The 21,210-nt window shown below is 36.4% G+C and overlaps 1 protein-coding gene across 5 annotated transcripts in view; it reads right to left on the reverse strand.

Annotated features, from left to right (window-relative positions):
• Nucleotides 1–1,090: 1,090 nt before the first annotated feature.
• Nucleotides 1,091–21,210, reverse strand: part of KLC1 (kinesin light chain 1) — a 53,949-nt gene continuing 33,829 nt past the window's right edge. Inside the window, exons 12-16 of one of the 5 annotated variants that reach the window (XM_061376324.1) lie at nt 20,490–20,598; nt 16,277–16,411; nt 10,871–11,001; nt 6,069–6,135; nt 1,091–4,652 (exon numbers count right to left, since the gene is read on the reverse strand). In XM_061376324.1, the coding sequence (XP_061232308.1) occupies nt 4,587–4,652; nt 6,069–6,135; nt 10,871–11,001; nt 16,277–16,411; nt 20,490–20,598 (508 nt within the window). In that variant the 3' untranslated portion in view covers nt 1,091–4,586. Of the gene's footprint in view, nt 4,653–6,068; nt 6,136–10,870; nt 11,002–11,735; nt 12,361–16,249; nt 16,412–20,489; nt 20,599–21,210 lie in introns of those variants that run through there. The other 4 variants (XM_061376323.1, XM_061376327.1, XM_061376326.1 and 1 more) reach the window with 4 other exon arrangements.

Below are 21,210 nucleotides of genomic sequence, written 5' to 3' on the forward strand. Positions count from 1 at the left end.
AAAGGAATAATTTTTTACAAATAATTACATTCTAGAATGTATTCAGTTGGTCATCCTTATCCTGTAAGGCTGCATTTAAACATTTTTCTACACCTTGAAAAGAAATGTTAAGTGATATCTGAGAAATTATAAGCAGTTTCAAGTTAACCTACAACTTGGTGATGTATAGAAAGAGGCCTTTTTCAGCAGAAAGCTCAGAGCTCTGGACACATGACTTTGGAAAAGTAGAACCAAATTTGTGCTTGATAAAGAATGGACACAAGTGACCGATCAACAGAACAAATGTAATAAAACACTCTGAACAACCGCAGTTGTTCAACACCCTCGGGGGAGGGGGAGGAGGAGTTTGTATACCCCCAAGAAGGATAGACAGACATTACAAATGGCTTTCTGATGGTGGTGGGTTTTTTCTTAAACCAGGTCCTAGAAAACAGAAAATGCCGTTCCCAATTGCACAGAACTCATCTGGCCTAATTCCACTACTCTACGGTGCTTCTACTACATAGTTTAAAACTAAATACACAATAACCTCCCCTGCTTGAGTGGGGACTCGCATATAAAAATATGGAGCCTCAGGATTGATCTGGTTTTAAAAACTACTTCACTACACTTGTTCTATGCTCTATGCAACATTTAGTCTCTCTCAACTGTGTGTCAGCACAACTGTTAGAGCAGCTTTGAATGTTAAATGAAGCTTCTAACTATGGTTCTCTCAGTATTTCTTATCTAAAAGATAACGTTTAATTTCTTACAAATAAAGAACAGTTTTGCAGCCTCACTATAAGATGAGATCAAAGATGTTGAGCATCTTTCCCAACAGCTCCTGGCTTCTGCCTTCTATCCAATAGTGGCACCATACTTCGCTCTTGCTTTGTTGTTTTTGGCTTTTTGTTTAAAACAAGCTACTGACCTTGGCTATTGAGTGCACTGAGACTAATGCAAGTGCATTGGAGTGAGGCAATAATCAAATTTAGATGTTCAAATTTCCCTCAATTCTAAACTATTTACAAGAATTCCAAAGTGCCAGTGTTTATACTGATACTTCTGTAAGTCTGTGACAATGTAAAGTGACTACAAGGAAACTGTAAACTTCACAGCATCACATCTCTTAACATTTATTCTCTCAGTACAGGCCAACATGACCAACAATGCAATTCTCTTAGCAGCTTTCAGACAAGATACACGACCTGCAGAACAAAAAGTGAAGTAACTTGAACTCATCAGGTTTTGTAAACACACTTTCATCACAGTACTAAATGCCCCTTTTACTATTTATGTACAACAGAATCACACCATTTTCAAAACTACTAGACTCAATGGTACAATTTAAGCAGAAATACTCCTCAAGCTTAAACCCATTTTATTTTACTACCATTCAGGAAGGCTTGGGAGAAAAGGGGATGCCATTTAATAAAAGGTTCAAACTCTTTAGAGAATGCATTAAATATTTTTTCTGTTGTTTCAGTGCTATGTTCTGTCACCACAGTACTGCAAGCACAAACATCACAGCAATAGTCCAGTCATTCCTTCTAAAGAGGAGCAAATCGTGAAAGTTACATTTTACAAATAGCATTTAGTAAGATCTCAACTCAAGACCAAATACTGCCAGAATTCCTAGACACCTGCACACCACCACACAGACAGAAGGCCCATGGGCATCTTTCCCTCAGTGACAATTCCACCCACAATTCCTCCAGCACCCCACTGCTATATCCCAGAACCACCAGCCACCACTCATAGGAGAACTTGGCTGAAGTGGCCTAACTGGAGTCCTTATCACAGTTTGAGTGAAATTCACACTTACAAAACTGTGAGATTTAAACCTCAGCACTACACTAACAAGATGCCTGTCAATACTGAAGGTCTTTTTTAGTTTTCTGGTTTGTAAGAGCTGTTGATTTGGTTCAGTACTGAAGACATTCAGGACTAACACAACTGGGTATTCTGGGTCTGCACTTTGTGCACTGTCAGCTACAACTGGTACAGAGAAATTCAGAAAGAAAATCTTCCATAAAGCACACTAAGAGGCCCACCTGAAATTTAAATGTATACAAACATTGTCGCGACAGTAACTCATTCACCATTCAAACCCAGTAAGCTTGCTTTTGTACTTTACAAGTGCTTCTCAAACAGCTCACTGGCTCATAACTATCAGGACTTGGCTATAATTCTGGGTGATTATGGATTAGAGAAGTCTTGAAATTTGTTTCTTCTCTGAAAAAAAAAAAAATAACCTTTTAAATGTAAGAATCATTTAATAGGCAGTAGCTCAACTTAATCTTCCAACACATTTTACTATATAAAGGATTAAAACATTTAAAAGCACAAATGCCACCAACAGTAAGATCCTGAACAAGAAAGTTCCCTTACTACCACCATCACCCGCTAGGGTCTTGCCTTTTAAAACTTCCTGCACATTATAGTTTGGCATGGTTAAATATTTTATTGCTATTTACACAAGTTGGTTTGTTGGGGGCTTAGAGGCTGCAAAAATAATTTTCCTTCAAAGCGGAAAGATCAATGTAGAAAAAAATCTTCCATTTAAGTACTTTCTTATTACCAAAATAAGCTTTGCCTATAGTTCTGTGGACTGTTTGGGGAGCTGGACTCCTGTAAGGGTCTCCCAGTGAAGTGCTAAGCTCACAGACCAGGCCCACCAAGACACTCCTACAGTAGCAGCAGTACCATCCCTGCTGGTGTAGAATGGGCCAACTGCGAGGGGTGTTCACAGCCAGAGGGACAGACAACCCTGTCACTTCCCAGCTCGCCCTGGCTCAGTGGGCTGTGCCCATGTCCAGCTCCTCATGCAGAGCCAGCTCAATCTGCTTTTGGGTGGAGAACGGATTCACCAACAAGTGCATACAACACGTCTTGCTTTAAGGGGAAAAGTATATATATTATGTAATTTTTAATATAAAAGCTCTTAATAAAAAGATTAAAACTCAAGAGTCTACATTATATAAGTACATATTGTTAAGGTAACTGAGCAGCAATCTGTTCTTGCTCAAGTTCATTAATGAATTGCATTACTCTGTGCTAAAAACTCCTACTCATTAGCAGCATTGTATCTCACTGTTTCTAAACTCTCTTTCTAGCAGGTACACACCTCCTGGAAACAGTTAAGTGCATAACATACACAGCTTTTTGCATCAGTTACTGTAACCAACTTGAAAACAAATGAAAATCAGTCAAAGACTTCTACAAAATACTAATTCTAATGACTCCTCACAGCCTATTCAAATACTAAAACTTGCTTATGTTCCTTTGTTTTGCCTCCTTCGGCTGGCACTAGCTTGAATGAATATTCCAGCTTTTCCCAAAGTTAGTTTCCTTTGTCATTTTCCAACTCACAGCTATGACCACAAATACATTTGTACACACACTCATTTTACTTCCTCATCCAACTTCACATGAATAAGAACTTTTACAAAAGATGAACAAAATTACAAGTTTTACAGAAAAGCAAAAGGAAACACTAGTGTCTATACAAAACTTAAAACATACGTATTTCGTTCCAGCAGCAGTCCTGTATACAGGCAGCATATATATTAACCGTAAGTATGTTTATGACCATCTAATGCTTCCCCTCGGGCCCCTAGGATTTCAGTGGTCCTCTGCACAGCAGCTACTCCACCATGTTAACAGCCTAGTGTGTAGCTGCCTGCTTCTGCTCTCATCAGCTATCATGGAGAAAGGCAGGATTTGGGATCAGCATAAGGAAATGTTGGGGCCCTTCTGGCAACAGGATGGGACTGTGAATTCCAGTGGACAAGCAAGTCAACCTGAGGCTTTATGTTTCTCCAAGAGCACCAGGAGCTGCTCTGGGATAGTTGCAGTCCAAAACTTCAGTATTCTTCAACCGTACAAGGTAAAGGTCAAAACATTTTCCATTTCTCCTTATCAACACAAGCCATCCTCTCTCCATTGATAATTGTGCCCTAAGACATCAGCAAGTATCAAAGTCATGGTCACAGATATTGCTATTCATGCTATCTCTATATAATGCAACCCCAGCCATCTCTTCTGATAAATTTAATAGCTCAATATAGTGGTTAAGTAAGCCGTGCCTAAGTGCTGCTTTGCCAGCTAAGGTTTCTAACATTGCAGTAATCAGTGGAGCAAAAGAAAGCCCCACCAATACAGTATGCTTAATTTGAATTTATACAGTAATGCACATCAATGTATCCTTTTCTCATTCCAGCACTGTATATATTTACTGCTACACATTTAATTTTGCCAGCGTTTTCAAATACATTTTGGTATGCTTTAAATATGTTTGTATTTTTACACTTTTTTGGCGGCTGTAATATTCCAATCTATTAAAGAAATCGATGTAAGTAGTATGAATGGGAGCAGTGCAATGAGCAATATATATCTACATAGTTTTTCCTTCAGAGGAAAACACCCACTAATGCTGTGTTTAAATCAACCCTATTTAGAAAAGGTAAAACCAGCAGTCCATTGGAAGAAAACCCAACAAAATTACAAACTAGGTGTTCCTATACATAATGATGAGGAACCAAAGCTTTGAAGGTCTCAGTGCTTCTTTATTCACAAAGGAATTTTAGCTAGCTTCTGTCCAAGACTCAATGCGCCAAATCAGTATGACTGACACTCAGAGCTCTCGAGTCTGTCAGACAATTATTTCGTTCCTGTGTGAAGGGGAAAAAGACAAACAAATAAATTAAGCAGACGTCCAGATAGTTCAGGCAAATAAACAAAATTACTTGCTTTAACAAACAGGAACAAACAAATACAAGGAACTACAGAGAACTGGCCATGCTCATGTTGGGTGGGGGAACAACTTTTCTGTATTCTAGTAAACATCTTTTTCCCAGCTTTCGACTAGTGATGCTGAAAAGATCTATTGACAGGAATATATACACCCTTGACAGTGCTGACGCAAGCCTTACCAGAAACGCAACAGCCTATCTGCAGGAACTGCTGTGAGTGCCTACAGTGAGTGAACTACTAAGTTCACAAGAAGTGAGAACTCGTTTTAGTATTGATGTGTACACATAAACAACAAATTACTCTTCTGGAAGTCCCATCAATTACACACTAAGGATCCAGGCTAGGGGCACCTAGGGCATGGCATTCTGAACCCTTGCCACTGTTGCTGCAAAGAATTATGCTTTACCCTGGATTTTTTTTTTGGCTGAAGTTCACCCTAAGTAAAGTTATGCATACATGTCACACGACAGAAAACTCTGCGGTACATCCATTAGAGATAATATAGTTAAAACATCTTTATGCCACTCAACAGCAAACACAGTTTGGGTTTTCTTGCTACTGTAGGACAAACAGTGCTCAAGATCCAAAACACAGAGTTTTGTTAGTACAAAGAAGTAATTCTATCTTCCTAAGAATTAGTTGCAGTTACTGCGTTAGTAAAATGCACAACAGCGTTTAGAACACAGAACACTGCTAACTCATTTGACAACAAAAGAAACTATGATTTATTAGGTAAAAACAGGAAATGGGGAGTAGCAGTTGGGCACATGGTTAATGGTTGAGCAAAATAGGGTTTTATTTTAACAGAAGCATAGCACAGATCAGACAAACTTAGAGACTGCTCCTATACAACCTCAGAAACAACTGAGGTCGCATTTAAAGGAACCTGAAAATGTGCAGCAATTAAGATGATTTGGCCCTTTGCCATAAAGGGGATGAAGTATACAAATCCTGAACTGGGCTTTTAAAGTTCCTGTATTTTATCTTTACAAGAACACATGATTCCAGAAGTTTCATATCCACTGTAATAGTCCAAAGCAGAGCCTGCTTAGTATTATAAAAGCCAATGCTTTTATAACTGGTTGGACATAAGCACCTTAGTATTATAAAAGCCAATGCTTTTATACTGGTTGGACATAAGCACCTGCTGAAAATGAAGCATAATTCACAACACTGCCACAGAATTATGCCTTAAGCATATGTTCTAAGCATCTTACTGAGGAAGGCTTTTAACACTCATTGGGAGTTTGTTGTTTTATTAACCATTATACTCTCTTTATCCCAAACCCTACTAATGATAGCTATTTTTGTAAGAGTATTGTAGGGCTTCTTACTTGAAAATGATCTTCAGTAGCCTTGCCACCCATGTTAAGAACATTCAGAGAACTGGCACGCTTCATGCTGCAACCAGGACAGTGAACATGCAAGGATAAACCAATCAGAATAGCTGAAAACTAACAGCTCTAAAAACACAAGTATAACAATGAGCAATGCATAGTTAAGGGAGTTTGAACAGTCCCCCAAAACTGATCTGAGGGATACCCTTTAAGATAACTACATAACTTAGAACATGTTTGTATTCAGTTCTAATTTACATATAAAACCAAAAAAATATTACAAGCTCTTCAGAACTTAAACATTACAGGCCACTGATTTAATTTCAACTCAAAACAAAATCTTAGTTTTTAAAGCATATCAAATTAATACACTGAGTTAGCACTGATTTTTAATTAACTAATTCTCAGTTTCAATTTTACGCAGCTTCTTACAAAAGCATGAAAATATTCAGACAGTTAAGGAAAAAATGAGAAGCATGAGGAAGTTTTGTTACATAGGCAGCATTTAACTTGGAAAAGCTACAGCGAACATCTATTTAAGACTTTCTGTCTGATCTAGGTAAATCTTCAGAATCAATTCCAAAAGGCATTTTAAAATCTTTTATTTTACACATTTCAAAGTGAGGGAAACAAGAGGGTTGCTGCTATTAACTTTGGTTATGCTTTTGGCTTTATAACACTCTGAGCAGTGGTAACAATCACCTGAGACTACTGTACTGAAAGCAACAGATGACTTTAAAAAACACAATCACGTATACAGGGGCTACTGACAGTCTGAGTATCACTGTGTTAACTGTAATACCTACTCCTGTTTGAGATGGGGATTAACAGTTTACCTACATTTCTCAAACATACACAAAATTTAACAAAATATTTTTAAATGTGCAATGGAATTCAAAATGAGCCTTAAGATTCATTCCATCATGGTGACTACAACAGGAATGTCTGATGTCCTTTATTCCCAAGCGTCTGTACGCTACTCAGAAGGTTCTGTATTTGCTTTGACTTTTCACTAGCTCTTTAACTACTTCAGAACTCCTAAAGGATGGTTTTTGAATACATATTTGATGAACTATTCACAAGACGATGAGGCCCTAATCCTGCAGTACTACCTACAGCATTAGACACAAATGGTCAAGGCTGAGTTTCTAAGCCTTCCAGTAACATGGAAAGGTTTATCCATACAGATCACTTTAGATATTAGTGTTTCTTCCTACTGAAGCATGACTACTAATAGTTGAAGTCGAGCGTGATTTTTAAATGCTTTCATAAAGCATTGACTTAACAGAATAACAAACCAAACACTAACATACACAAGCAACAGCTGTCATATAACATAGGCTGTCTTTTCCTAGCATTAAATCTGCATGTTTCAGAAGCTAGAACACACATAATTTAAAATATCTGACATGAGTGTTAGCAACAACAAAGCAAAGACTCATGCATGGTATACACCTCTCATTTATTCAAGGAAGCACATAGAAGAAGAGGTTATATATGGAAGCCGAAGTAAGTTAATCTGTAAAACACAAACATTACATAAAACTCTCCAAAAGAGCATAAAGGTTTACAGAAAACATTCCAGGGAAATAGAAAATCCATCAGTGAAAATTTACACACACATTTTTATGTTCTTCCTAAAGTGCCAATTACAGTATCACAGTATGATAGAGATTGGAAGGGACCTCAAAAGATCATCTAGTCCAATCCCCCTGCCGGAGCAGGAACACCTAGATAAGGTTACACAGGAACGTGTCCAGGTGGGTTTTGAATGTCTCCAGAGAAGGAGACTCCACAACCTCCCTGGGCAGCCTGTTCCAGTGTTCTGTCACCCTCACTGAGAAGAAGTTTCTTCTCAAGTGGAACCTCTTGTGTTCCAGTTTGTACCCATTGCCCCTTGTCCTATCATTGTTTGCCACTGAGAAGAGCCTGGCTCCATCCTCGTGACACTCCCCCTTTATATATTTATATTTGCTAATTAAAAAAAATTTTTTTTTTTTAATCACATGAGATACTGGTTTCTTTTTGGGTTGTTTTTGGGGGAGTTGGTTTTGTTCGTTTCTTTGTGTGTTTGTTTTAAATCAAGATGCTTGAGAACTTTAGTCTGGCAAATGCACCTTTAAAACTCCCTCCATGTTAGAAACATAACTGCACAAAAAGCATGCAGCTGTTTTTCCAGTGCTTAATATCATTGCTTAAATAGCAATTATTAAACCTTTTTTTTATTATAAACCTTAACTGTTCTACTCTATGATCAACATTTTCAAAGTGGAAACATCAAACTTAACACTGACTGAGTGAAGTTAAATTACTACAGAACTAAATTCTGAAATATGATAAAGAGAGAACTGATACAGTGCTTCAGGTATTGTGTGTTTCAAAGAACAATTCTTATTCTTTGTCAAGAAGGATTTTGCATGATTTTAAATAAACAATTTCCCTGATGAGTTTTCTACTTTATTTTCTCCAGCCTTCTGTATCAAGCAACAACACAGTAACTAAGTCTCTTTCATGCTATCATATTAATGTGTTTCTCTTTGAGTATGCCTCTTTCAGAATCTTACCAGCAGTGTTAACTGCTACTTACAGAAGCACAGTATAAGCAACAGCTGTAAATCAATTTCAAAACAAAGTCTTCCTAGAAACATAGCAGGGATTGCAGAGATGTACTGGTAAGGATGAGAGCACATATGTTCTCTATCTACCTAGAGCAGCTGACTTCATAGCAAAAATGATTTATATGTACACTATGTCACTATTGTAATATTCAGCTATCAAACACTCTAAAAACAAATGTTTGCATAATAAAACCGAGTATCCTTTTTAGTAAACTCAGAAGCAGAAAAAAAAAGTATTTATTTACTAAAGTTTTTCAGAAAATGAGATCAGAATGACTTTCTGGAATATCAGTATGTACAGTTATGCCTCATGAGCTACAAAGCTGGTGCTTAATACCAGGAATCTTTGTTATTAAAACCAGATAGTATAACTAGAATTTAAAAATGTCTCAATTTCATAAGAACAGAGCTTGCAGTATTTGTCTTACACACTCCATGTGTATACCTACAATAAAGCTTGTCAATGCAAAACATGTATTGCAAGTTTAAGAATAACTTATTCTTTGACAACTACGGTGACATCTAAAAAACCAAGAATACTTTGTCAAAAAATGAAAGCAAGAAAGATATTGCTTTGTCTTCAAACAAATATCTGTTTCGTATTAATATCTTTATTTGAGGCAATCTTCTCTGGTGATACAGACCCCACAATACAATTAATGTTACTGTGGGTAGATTACTTCTACATTGGTCAAATAACATTCCTGAAGTGCAGAAAATAAAAAGGTAGGCAAATTCTTACAGGAAATTGCAAAGCCAAATGTCTTCAGTTATACATAAGCGTAATTTTCTACACCTATAACCATGGAATTATTTTACCTGCAGGCAAAATAGGTCTATTTACTACTGAGAAGAAGGAATAAAACTCTTGGCTTTTCAGGAACGTAAAACCTTTCCATGTCTCAAAAACTGATGAGAAAATGCAAAATTAGCTACGAGTATTTACATCTATTCATGCAATAATATACCTGAGCTACAATGTATGAACTCTAGACAGAGCTGAACAGAAACAGAAAACCAGATTTTGAAAATGCTCACATTGAAGACAAAGGAAAACCATTTTATTCTATTTTGGTTTGCATTTGCTTGTTTTCCCTAAAGCATTTTACATTTTTCCTTCTTCTACTCATATGTGAATTCTACGTGTATTGCAGCTGTACACAATGTTTTACAGCCACAGAAAACAATGAGGCAAAATTTCAGTGTAGCGCTTAGAGAAACGCATCGAGAGCCTGCGTCCAGATCACTGTCTCAGGTATTACCATCATCATCATCTACTATATTACTAAGATGCAGCTGCTCCATCAGAAGTTACTTCACATTCTCCAATTTAACTGTTTTAAAGCGTACGTTCAAATTCACACTGTCATTCAGTTTTGAAGTGAGTTCCAGTTTTCCACAGTAAGGGGAAAAAACCCTGCAAATCTGACTGCAATAACACTGGGGCAAAAGGGAATACCCACAAATGCTATTATGAAAAATAGCAGTATATTTTAATATTTCAACTTCTCTGCAGCAGCCAGTAAGTGATGAATGGTTTTAGTGCAATTATTAGAAATACGACGTACACTCAAATCTATAATCGCGTGGTAAATAAGAAAGAGAAGTTAAATTCATTAAAATTTGAATTTTTAGCACTGACTTTACTGAGGCCAAAATGTTAATGAGATGCACAATGAGGTTCAAGTTTGTCAACATTTTCCTCTGCTCTCTGAAATCTGGGGGTTCCAAAAATAGAAACTGAGAAGGGCTCAAGTTAGTAATTCTCTTTATATTCACAGCAATATATATAAAGCTCTATTAAGAATATATCAAGATATTAAGCTATACCAAAATTCAGTAACATTTATTTTTCTTCAGTGCTGTGTGAAGAGAATTTTGCAGTTAACTAACATTTATCAATATTTCTACGAGGCTTTTCTATTCCTCAAATGGCTAAAGCAGTAAAAAGGGAAAAAACGCTGTTAAAATTGAGTTAACTCTTAAAAGCAAATATAATTCCTCGGATGTTACAGAACTATAAGTTTTAGAAATTCTTATTTTATTTTACTTTAAGATATAAATCTGTATGAAATAGAGTTAGCTAAGCAGAGAAGAAAACACTGCTCTAGGCACTACACTAGGCTACAGTGGGGGGCACAGAAGGAAGGCACAGCAGCATAGCTAAGGATAGATAATTACCCTGGATTCTTTGGTTCACTGTCCCGTGAACTTCCTCCCTTCAGCTTTCTAACCAGCTTCTCACTGCTGCGTCTAATGGAAGCACGAAGTTTGCTAAAGGAACCACTGCGCTTTAAAGATCCAGTGCCATCCTGAAAAAAATTGAACAAATGTGAAACTGCAAGAGTTGGTGCCCTCCCCCAAAGCTGGCTCAAGACCCTTTCGTTGATGACTTTTTTTTTTTAATTGCTATTAACAGGTACTTGGTACAATTACCTAAACATGTAATACCGTGTAGCTACAACTTTACTATAACAGGGTGCTTTCCAAACTGTAAAAGATTTCTAGAATGTCACGACATGCTCAAGCCATGATTCATAATTAGTAAAAACCCACCAAGGAGTCAAACAAATCACCATGTTACCATTTTATAAGAGCATACTGTAGTTAACATAGCACAAGCCCCACACAAAAGCATTCCATCACTAAGGAAAAAACCCTGTTTTATTCTTTCTAAACATCTACACTACCTGCAAACATGTTCAATTAATCCTAAACTCCTTAAACAAAAATATTTCTGACAGAAACATGTATAGTTAAATTCCTGTGCTTCACTTTAACTTGTACCAAAGAAAATGTAAAACACAATGAATTTTTCATACACTGCATTCATGTTTTACACACTGCTGTGCTAACCAGAAGAAACTTCCATCTGACAAAAATTCTATTTTTTAATGTTTTACTCTTTAAAAAAACCCCAAAAGCAAACCGGTTTAGTAAGATTAGAAGCGACCATTTCCTACTTCATAGAAATCCTATGTGACTATGAAACAAGAATTGTAAAAGAAGAAAGTAAAATATTACTAAGCAGACAAAGACAGACACCTGAGTTAGAGTGAGTTTATTAGAAGTTAGAAAGACAAATACACAAATCACTGAACACCAAGATTAGTAGAGAAAAGCATAATTGCGAAAATCTCACACAAAGACTATACAGCAATGCTACTTTAGAATATTCATAATTGAAGACATCCAGAGTTCCATATTGATGTTAACCATGTAATAGGTCTCTAAATACATTTTAAAGCACTTGGAGAACATGCCTTACTTTTATGGTTTGGTTTTGTTTTTCTCCCGTAAAGATCACCATCATGCCATTTCAGTAATACCTTGTGTGATACTTTTAACTACCTTTTTTCCATAGTGAACAGCTACTTCTAAAGTTCATTGTTACTTTTTTTTTCTATGTATTACACAGCAAATGGTTGTAATAACATTTTGTATGACTAGATACATAACTGGCAAAGCTACACATGTACAGAAATAGAAAACCAAAAAAGGACACCAGCACTGAAGGAATGGCCAGTTTACAGGGAAGTGTAGCTCTGACAAGAATCTTAAGGGGTTTGCTAAAACACAGCAGTCAGTACTGAAGAGAGAAGTTAAAGCCTGAAGATGGTGCACGCCCGTCATGCAGGAGACAGTATAAGAATCACAAAAGGCATCTAGGCCTGTCAGAAATGGAGAGAGAAAAACTCAATGAAACTGTTGGGAAAAATTCAACAGTTTTCAATTTTGAACAGTTAAGTTTACAGTATTTCTAGGTCACAATCAAAACTTTTTTTTCTGGAGTATTTGGGCTGCCCTGAAACACAAAGTGCAGGCCCTTGCAATTACCAGAATGTACATCTTTCTGCAGTTTCACCTGTATCACTAATATGCAACTTACAAACGAGCATGAATGATTCCGTGCATTCTTTAAGTTAAAATTTGCATAAAATACCAAAAAAACTTTAAAAGTGATATCTTTAGTGTTACATTTTGTAAGCAAAGAAAGGATTTTTCTTTTCAGCTGACCTTAACACAAAAATAAAAAATAAAGGAAAAAAAAACAAAAAACAAACCAGAAGAAAGGAACAGAGCAAGGTGCATTCATTTCAGCTTTAACTTCTGTCAGGAATGTTCCTCAAAACACAACAGCAAGAAGAAAGGGGTCTTCTCCTAACCTCCAGACAAAATCCTGTTCATTCCGTTAAGGAACTAGAATCCAACTGACCTGTGTCCATTCAGTTTTAGAGTAATTTTAGAACACATCCCTGTGTGTATAAATAGATGTATAAAATAATATATAAAATCCAAGTGGAAATTTCTCTCCTCTTCCTAATGTAGTGAGGCATCTGATAGAATTCACTTTTAAAAATAAGCTCTACTTCAGTTTACACACTTTCCATTCTTGGTGTAAGCACAGAGACCATTACTGATAGTCTTAAGGTAACTGTTTTGAAGGCCTTTACATACAGCAACTGGAATAAACAGTAATTAAAATTATTTTTGGAAATATCAGAATGCCTTGCTACAAAGTGATCAGAAGATCAAAATATAACTGAGTATTTCTGTTTCAAACAAAATTGTGTGTGTTGCACACACTTCTAAAAACACACTTCAGCTTTGCAGGACTGAATAAACTGGAGTTTAAATTCCAATTAGAAGTATTAGATCAGTGAAAAGGCTAATTATTCCTATGGCCTTAAACCAGTGGTGCTGTAGTAGTGATAATGATCTAAGGAACAAACCCAAGACAAGTTTGGTAGGGGTGTGTAACTTCTATCATGCTAATTAGCACATTATTAAGACAAGCTTTTGGTTACTTCAAATCTGGAGTAAATATATTAAACTCCCAAGTTAAACAATGACTGCATGATTAAAAAAAAATACCTTTAAAACATGAGTTTAGGATTAAAAAAAAAAAAAAAACAAAATTCCTAAATCCAGCAAAACCAATCAAAAAAGCAGAAAATATCTCCATTTCTATGGCAAAGATTAACTGCCAATTTTTATGTTGCTCAGAATGAGAATCACCGTAATACTTTTGTTTACACTTCCCCACCATCGCTTCGTGTACTCTCTAGGTGTCTGCTACAATGCCCCTTTGACTAATCTGATACTTCTTATTAAAGTAGAAACGCTTAGCAGCTATAGTAGTGAAATATACTGCTTTTGTTTCACACCTGAATGCAGACTTTTGTGCTCAAAAGACGCATCTTTGAAGCACGTAAGTTAGAGTAAGAACATTAGCTTAAATTAAGCACTGTCACACCACAAGGATTTTTATCTGTCCTGCAACTAGCTGCAAGATCAATTTGCAAAAATGTCAATTACAGATACGCACTGTAATTTTTCATATACAAATATAATAGAGGACAGGGAATCTTGAGATTTCTACCCTGAATTTTCAAAACCAAGTATTTCTTTGCTTTCTTTGTAGTTTCTGTTAACTTAGAGGGATGGACTTTCTAAGAAACATGTAAACATGCACAATAAAACTTCACTTAACATATCGTTTTAATAGTTATTAGCAGATTTACTTCAATAGATATTTCAGTTCTTTTTGTAAGAGTGCAAGACATTACATCAAAGCATATCCTGCTTAATATGGGTTAAATTACATATGGAAATCACTTAGTTACAATAAATCTTCTAGCAACTTTTTGTTGAAGTTTGTTGCTTTACATACTCCAAGTATTCTGACACTCAGCTTGACCAATTCAGAAGAATTTAAATGGAAAAGACAGAAGTAAAAAATTCTACTATACTTCATGAACCAGAGTATTTTGTCTGGAGGGAACACATGAGGGTAAAAAAACCTACACAATATAAAGTAGAGGGAGAACAGCACTGAGATAGAAACACTAGCAGGGTAGAGAGAGAGGAGTTGCCCACTTTTATGTAAAACATGTAATACAAAAATATCTCTCATGAGGGAAAAAAAATAAACTAAGATGAGAATAAAGCGATGCCACTTCAGCACACTAAAAATGAAGTTTGCTCTGAAAAGTCAGAATTTAACTTTTCAGATCAACAATTTTTATCACCAAGTTTGATTCATGTATTGACCTAGAAATACTGTCTACTGCTTTTCCACAAAAGGGCCTTTCAATCCAAAACCTGCATGCTTGTTTAATTAATGTCAATAACAGAAAAAACGTTTAATCCGTTTAGAACATATAGTCATGCAAAGTACAGCGAAAATTAAGGGAGGAGTACAGTACACAGTTCTAAAGCTGAATGGGCAAAATGAGAATTAAAAAAAGTGTTAATCCAACCTTACTTTGGCTTTATTGATGATGCAGTGTTATTCACAGTAGATGCTGATTGACTGTCTTGGCACCGAGAACACCAATGCCAAGAAAACAGTAATAAAGAGACAAAAGCAAAGATGGAAAGACCTTCTCCTTGAAGAGTAAAGCAGTATGTGTTTATCAAGGTTTCTTTGGAATGCTAAAGTTTGTCTCATGTGGCTAACAAAAAGAAATAAAAAGAGAAAGACTGCTACTGTAAGAGAAATGAAACTTCAGAACACTCAATTCTGCAAAGTAGGCTACTTCTCCTCCCATACAGCAAAAGCAGGCAACACCTTATAATCTAACAGAGTATTTTCAGCAGAACTGCAGCTGGGAATTGGTTAACAGTGCAATATATATCCCATTGCTGGCAATGGAATAAACATGGGAAACATGGTGACAAAAGCAAGCAACTACATAAGCCAGATCAATAGCTGAAAGCCAGCATTGTCTTCCAGTGGTTACAAAATGGTTACTGTCTTCCAGTGGTTACAAAAATGCATATGTCATCGCACTATATGTATGTTTTTACTTTATGACAGTGTTATATAGTGAAGCCAATATATGGGAAAAACTGGAACAAGCCTTGACTCCCGTCAAATTCTAATACAGAAAAGTGTTATTAATATTTCACTCAAGATACGTGAAGTTACCATCATATTTTTATGCGATGGCACTGCCTCTTAAAATGGACTGTATAGCAGCTTCAGAAGTTACTTTTTTTCCTTTTGGTTAAGGAGGAGACTGGAATTATTTTAGTGTTAGACTGCTCAAGTATTTACTCTAAAACTGCTGACACTTAATGCATCTCTATAGCAAATGTTCTTTGTGATTCCAAGAGATGCAATATTTGTAAAGAAACATTTAAAATACAGGCAAATATGGCATCAAAAGGACAAAAGCAAAAGTAAGATAATTGCCAGAGTATTTCTACCAGTAAAAAGAAACCACTAACAAGCAACTGTACACCAGACCATAACCAGGACACTCAATCAGCATTAAACAACTTAAAGTTAAATACAACTGCTTAGGATTCTTGAAAAAATTTCACCATTCAGGAAAACAGAAAGGATGGTTTAAATTTTTTAAATGTTACAGTTTTTTTAAATTATGTTATGATAAACAAAATGTTATTCTTTATTCTTGATTCTGCAAAATCACAAAATAGTAGATTAACCAAGAAACAACTGAAAACACAAGAGGCTGGTGAATGGACAACCATATTTGTTCTGGTGTTAATTGATTTAGGCTATTTTCTTAAACTGTGTACTGTACTTACCCCATTCCATTCTACGCTCATACTCACTTCCTCGCCTCCATCAGGACCACTCTCGTACTTTACCACATCAACATTGAGGCTTTCTCGGCTTCGCCTTTTTTCTATGCTCTCAGGGTCATTCAGCACTTCAGCAACTCTCTGTTTATGAACATTGTCAAGACCCTGAGAATTAGAAAAAATGGCAAAAGGTTTTCTTCTGCTACAAGCTATACTAACACACAATAACCATATCAAGAAAGAAGTCAAACCAACCCCTTACTCCATCACCCCAACTCTACCTTCAAAGAGCAGCTGAGTTGCCCTTCATACACTGCAGAAATCAACAGAGCATGAAGTGGACAGACAGTTTGGTAGAAAATTCAGTGACTTGCCATTCTTTTCCTCCTTCCCTATCACTTGTCAAAGCTTCACAGTGTTCACATAACTTACCTGAAGCCACCTGGCCACCAGCTTAATGTTTAAGCAATTCCTAGGTCATGAACGGTCAATGCAATTCTCAGTTTTCCACCTATCAAATGGTACAGTATTCACCCACCTTTGGAGAGAACATTGGAGGTACCTGAATATCTAATACCTGAGACACGGGTTGTGTTATTTTAAAAATAGAGACATATGATACTTGGCACAGTGGTATAACTGATTGTTCAGAAAGACATTAAATAGAAAATAAGCTTACAATAGAACAGACTATATTTGTGGTCAATAAAATACGTTTGCTTTGTGTCAAACAATGTCCATCAGTTACCACATAACCCTTTGAATATCTTTAAATACCTTCTGTAAAAATCATGTACTAAAAATAATAGCAAAATCTTCCACAGAAACTAGAAAGTAATAAAGCTCAAATCATACTTGAGTATTGTTTTCTTTAGAATAAACCTCATATACTCCACATTATGAACAGTATCCTGCAGGAAGAGATGCCCAGTGAGTGCCTTACACATAAGAAAATATTCTACACCTTTCACTGTGCAACATTAGCAGCAAATGCAGCAGGGGACCTCTGTGACAAATGCATAAAGCCTACCACAATACAGACAGTGAAAATCATGCCAAAATTCTTCTAAAAAGTAAAGTGCATGAATAAGAAAGAAAGTCGGTTTAGTAGCATGAAGAAATCAGGTTCTTCGTTCCATATGTGAGATACATAGGAATGATTTGTGTCAGCAACCTGGGAGTCCTTGTCATCATTGCACTTTGGGTGGAATCGAAAATCCTTGAAAACGTCTAAGAATGATCAGATTATGATAGATGTTCCTGTCAATACAATGATGAAAGAGAAGAAGAAACAAAGGAATAATCCTTCTTAATCAAACGCTTTGTTACTTTAAGGGGTACTTTGTTTAACTACTTTAATGTCTCAAACTTTGCTAATTAAAGGGGTACTCTGTTTAACTGCTTGAATGCCTTAAGGGGGTTAGGTAATCAAGAGATACATCCTGTTACAGGATGAGGTGAAACTTGTGTATTGAATAAGTAACTATATAAGAAATGGAATTTAGGGGGGGCTAAGATGGTGGTTAAGCTTGTGATAGACATCCCCTGTTAACGTATTACCAAGGAATTCAATAACTTTTTAAGAAGTTTCTTCACCCGAAGATAAGCCCCCAGCAACAGGAGGAGAACGATGAAAAGGAACCACGTCGATATCCGGGTGAAGGAGACAACAGGACTGGCTGAAACCCAAGACCGAGGAGTATAAGAGACTGTACCCCAGAAATCTCGGTGTGCGTCTTGGGTGGAGCGGAGACTGCCCGGCGCACCCAGCACTGCTTGATTATTGCCTCTTGATATTAATCAATTGTAATAAAAATTAATTAAATCAGATCACGATCAAGACGGAATTTTTATAACACACATAGCTGCTTTCCACTAACTGAAGAGCAGAACAGCCCTCCCTGATGGAATTCTACAAATAAGGAAGTATGAACACATAATGATCATATATTTTCACTTCCACGTGGCTGCATGGTGCAGAAAACTGGCTAGAGCTCTCAGTATTGAAGCACAGGGTCAAAATGGCTTCTGCACCAATCCCTTCAGCAGCACAGAACACAAAAACCATAAAACTATTTAAAATCACCACTAAAGAGGTGAAGTATCACATAAAGACCCTGGGCTCTGCTCCAAAGCTACGGCGACTCATTTACTTCACACTTTAATACATGCATTTAAAAAAGGGACGGGGAACTGCACTTCCTCAGTTTGATTCTGTCATGAAAGATGAAGGACAAAGAACTTCGCTGCTCTTCAAAAATCTTGCATTTACATCCCAGCAGCTAAAGCAAACAAAACATGCATGAAGGAGAACAGAACTATGGAGGACTGGTACTTTTCCACACCTGGGAACAGAAGTACCTCTTTGCTTTCAGCTGAAAAGGGGAAATGGATTAACCCTGTCTGTTCTCCTTTAATTTAATGACCTAAAATACAAAAGTAGAGTTAAACACTGCTAGTAAGCACTGTTTCCTACATGTCCAAATCCAGGGCTGTGTGTGATATAATGGTAGACATGGTATATGATGCAACAATGAAAACCTGAAGCATGCTTAATAAAAACAAAGCAGCAGCAGCAAACCTCCAGCAAGCTTTAAGGAAAATGGAGACAAGGAACAGTTTTTGCAGTGGTACTAGCAAGCCAGAAGTGGGCTGATTACACAGGGACTGTAAAAAAAGACTTCTCCAGTAGCAAGATCCTCTCATCCTTAATTCCCAAATAATCAATTCCAAGCTTCCCAGTGGAAATTTCAACTTGAAAAGCTGGTGAAGCTGGTGCTCCGTTTTATTTTGGTTCTAACATATACATAAAAAGAACAAATAAAAGCTAAGTTGCCTTATTACTATTACGTTATTCTAATTTATCCTGTTTGTATCTGTTCACACCCAAAAAAAAAGAAAAAAATCACATGTAATGGCAACAGCAAAACTAAGAACCAAAACAAACATTTTAAGACGCAGTGCATCTTCATTTCTTGTTTTCAAATAGAGACACTCCAAAAATAAGCCTTCAGTAAAAATAAGTTAAAATCAACCTCAGTAAAAGAATCTGTATCAACTATCCCCCCCCCTTGAATTTTCCTTGCTGAAGAACCTTTTTCCCAGATTCATATTTTCCTCTTACCAGTTTAATTCAATTTACTTGGCAAACACTTGCAAGTTTTCCATCATTTTTTTTTGTGGAAGAAAGAACTTAAACCACCTTACATCAAAGGGAACTATTCCTGAATTCACTAGAAGAGCGTGAGGTTTGCCAGGAGCTTTTTGCTCTCTCCCTTTTCCAGAAATCTGCTTCTGTATACATCAAACACTGCAATATCATTGTTTAAAATACAACACTGAATCAGTATAAGACAAAAAAATACCCCACAGAAACAAAGCAAATCATTGTGCAAAAATGAAATTAAAATTGAACTTCCAAGGGCTTTTTTTTATTCACTTACATTTTCTTATTTGGCTTTCCATTTTAATACTGACAAGCCATATTTGCTTGTCCTGTCTTGGGTACTTCTACACAAGACTTTTTATCAATCCATCCAAAAGGGAAAGGAAAAACAAAAAGCCAATAAAACACCACAAAAAAAAAAAAAAAAAACAAAAACTCTCCCCCACCTTCTTCTAAGACTGAGAAAGGGTTACTTGAATTGCAGATCTGAGAGCAAAGACACAAAAGACACAGAACTTCCCTGCATTAAAAGAACAGACCCACCACTTAAACTGTAATATCCATCTCAGTAGTCTGTGGAAGTAACAGAAACAACTAATACATTTATAACGGTCTTCTAAAGGCCTGCATCAGTCAGTCAGCTGCATGCAGAAACAAAACATTTGAAAGCTTTATAGCTCCTTACTGAAAACAGAACAGCATTACTGGCAAATGAGATTATCATTGAAACTCTCCATCTTCCCCTAGCTATAGCCTCTCTCCCAGGACACGTAAGCAAGTAAGGACTGCTGGCTATCATAGTGTTTTCTGCTGTGCCATTTTCCATGCAATTTCACTGCCAATTTGAATCATGTCCCCAGGATACGATGCCACTGCCCTAGCAGTTAATCAGTTTCAAGTGTTAAGATGGTACTGGTTTATCACCAGTTCAGATTGAAATTAGGGATACTAAATAACTAAATATACTAGACACTACATAGCTAATAGTTCACATATTGTGTGCATACGATAGATAACTGTAGTTGAAAATCTGCATGATCACAATGTAGACATTTTATTAAGAATTTTCACACTTGCCTGTTTACGAGATCTCATTGCTGCCTCCTCTAATGTTTCAGCAGCTTCAAACTTGCCCTGTCGTCTGTAAAGCGCTCCAAGGTTCTTTAAGGTAGTTGTTACTGTTGGACTATTTAAAGAAAAAAAATACACACACACACACTAAACTTCTCAGTTCACAAACTAATAAAAACTTAAATATAGTATTTATCATATTAAATAATTACAAAAAGGAAGACTCTTGAAATACACTACACAGTATTGCATGTACATGGATAAACCTGTTAACACCTTGCCAAATGCATTCATGGCTCACACTATGATTAGTCAACAGCCCTGAAAGTTAGTAAATAGCCTCTAAATCTACTCAGGAGAAAACTGGAGTGCTGCATCCTTCTGTTTCATGTGCATCTCAAGGTAAAAAATTAGCTCAGTTAGAGTGTGCCCAACTGAGTAATTGTGAAGCTTCCAGAAAATATGCCTACTTATGCATACAGTGACCATTACTGTAGCATGTTAGGCACAAAACAAATTTAACAGTTCATCAGCTTTTACTTTATACTTATTTTCTATGCTTTCAAACTATGCTTGAAGAATAAAAGGGAAAAAAATAATAAATTGTATTAACATTAACAAGTTTCACACTCCAACAAGACAATATTGTTTCAGTGACACAGTATTAGCTCAGTCATCATATTGCTGCGTGAAGTTTTGCTCCAGTAACAACAGAGAAAAGATTTCT

This window comes from Neopsephotus bourkii, unplaced genomic scaffold, assembly GCF_033783945.1.
Source record: "Neopsephotus bourkii isolate Nb327-2 ecotype Australia unplaced genomic scaffold, CSIRO-AGI_Nbou_v1 NB_1707, whole genome shotgun sequence".
NCBI classification, from domain to species: Eukaryota; Metazoa; Chordata; class Aves; order Psittaciformes; family Psittacidae; genus Neopsephotus; species Neopsephotus bourkii.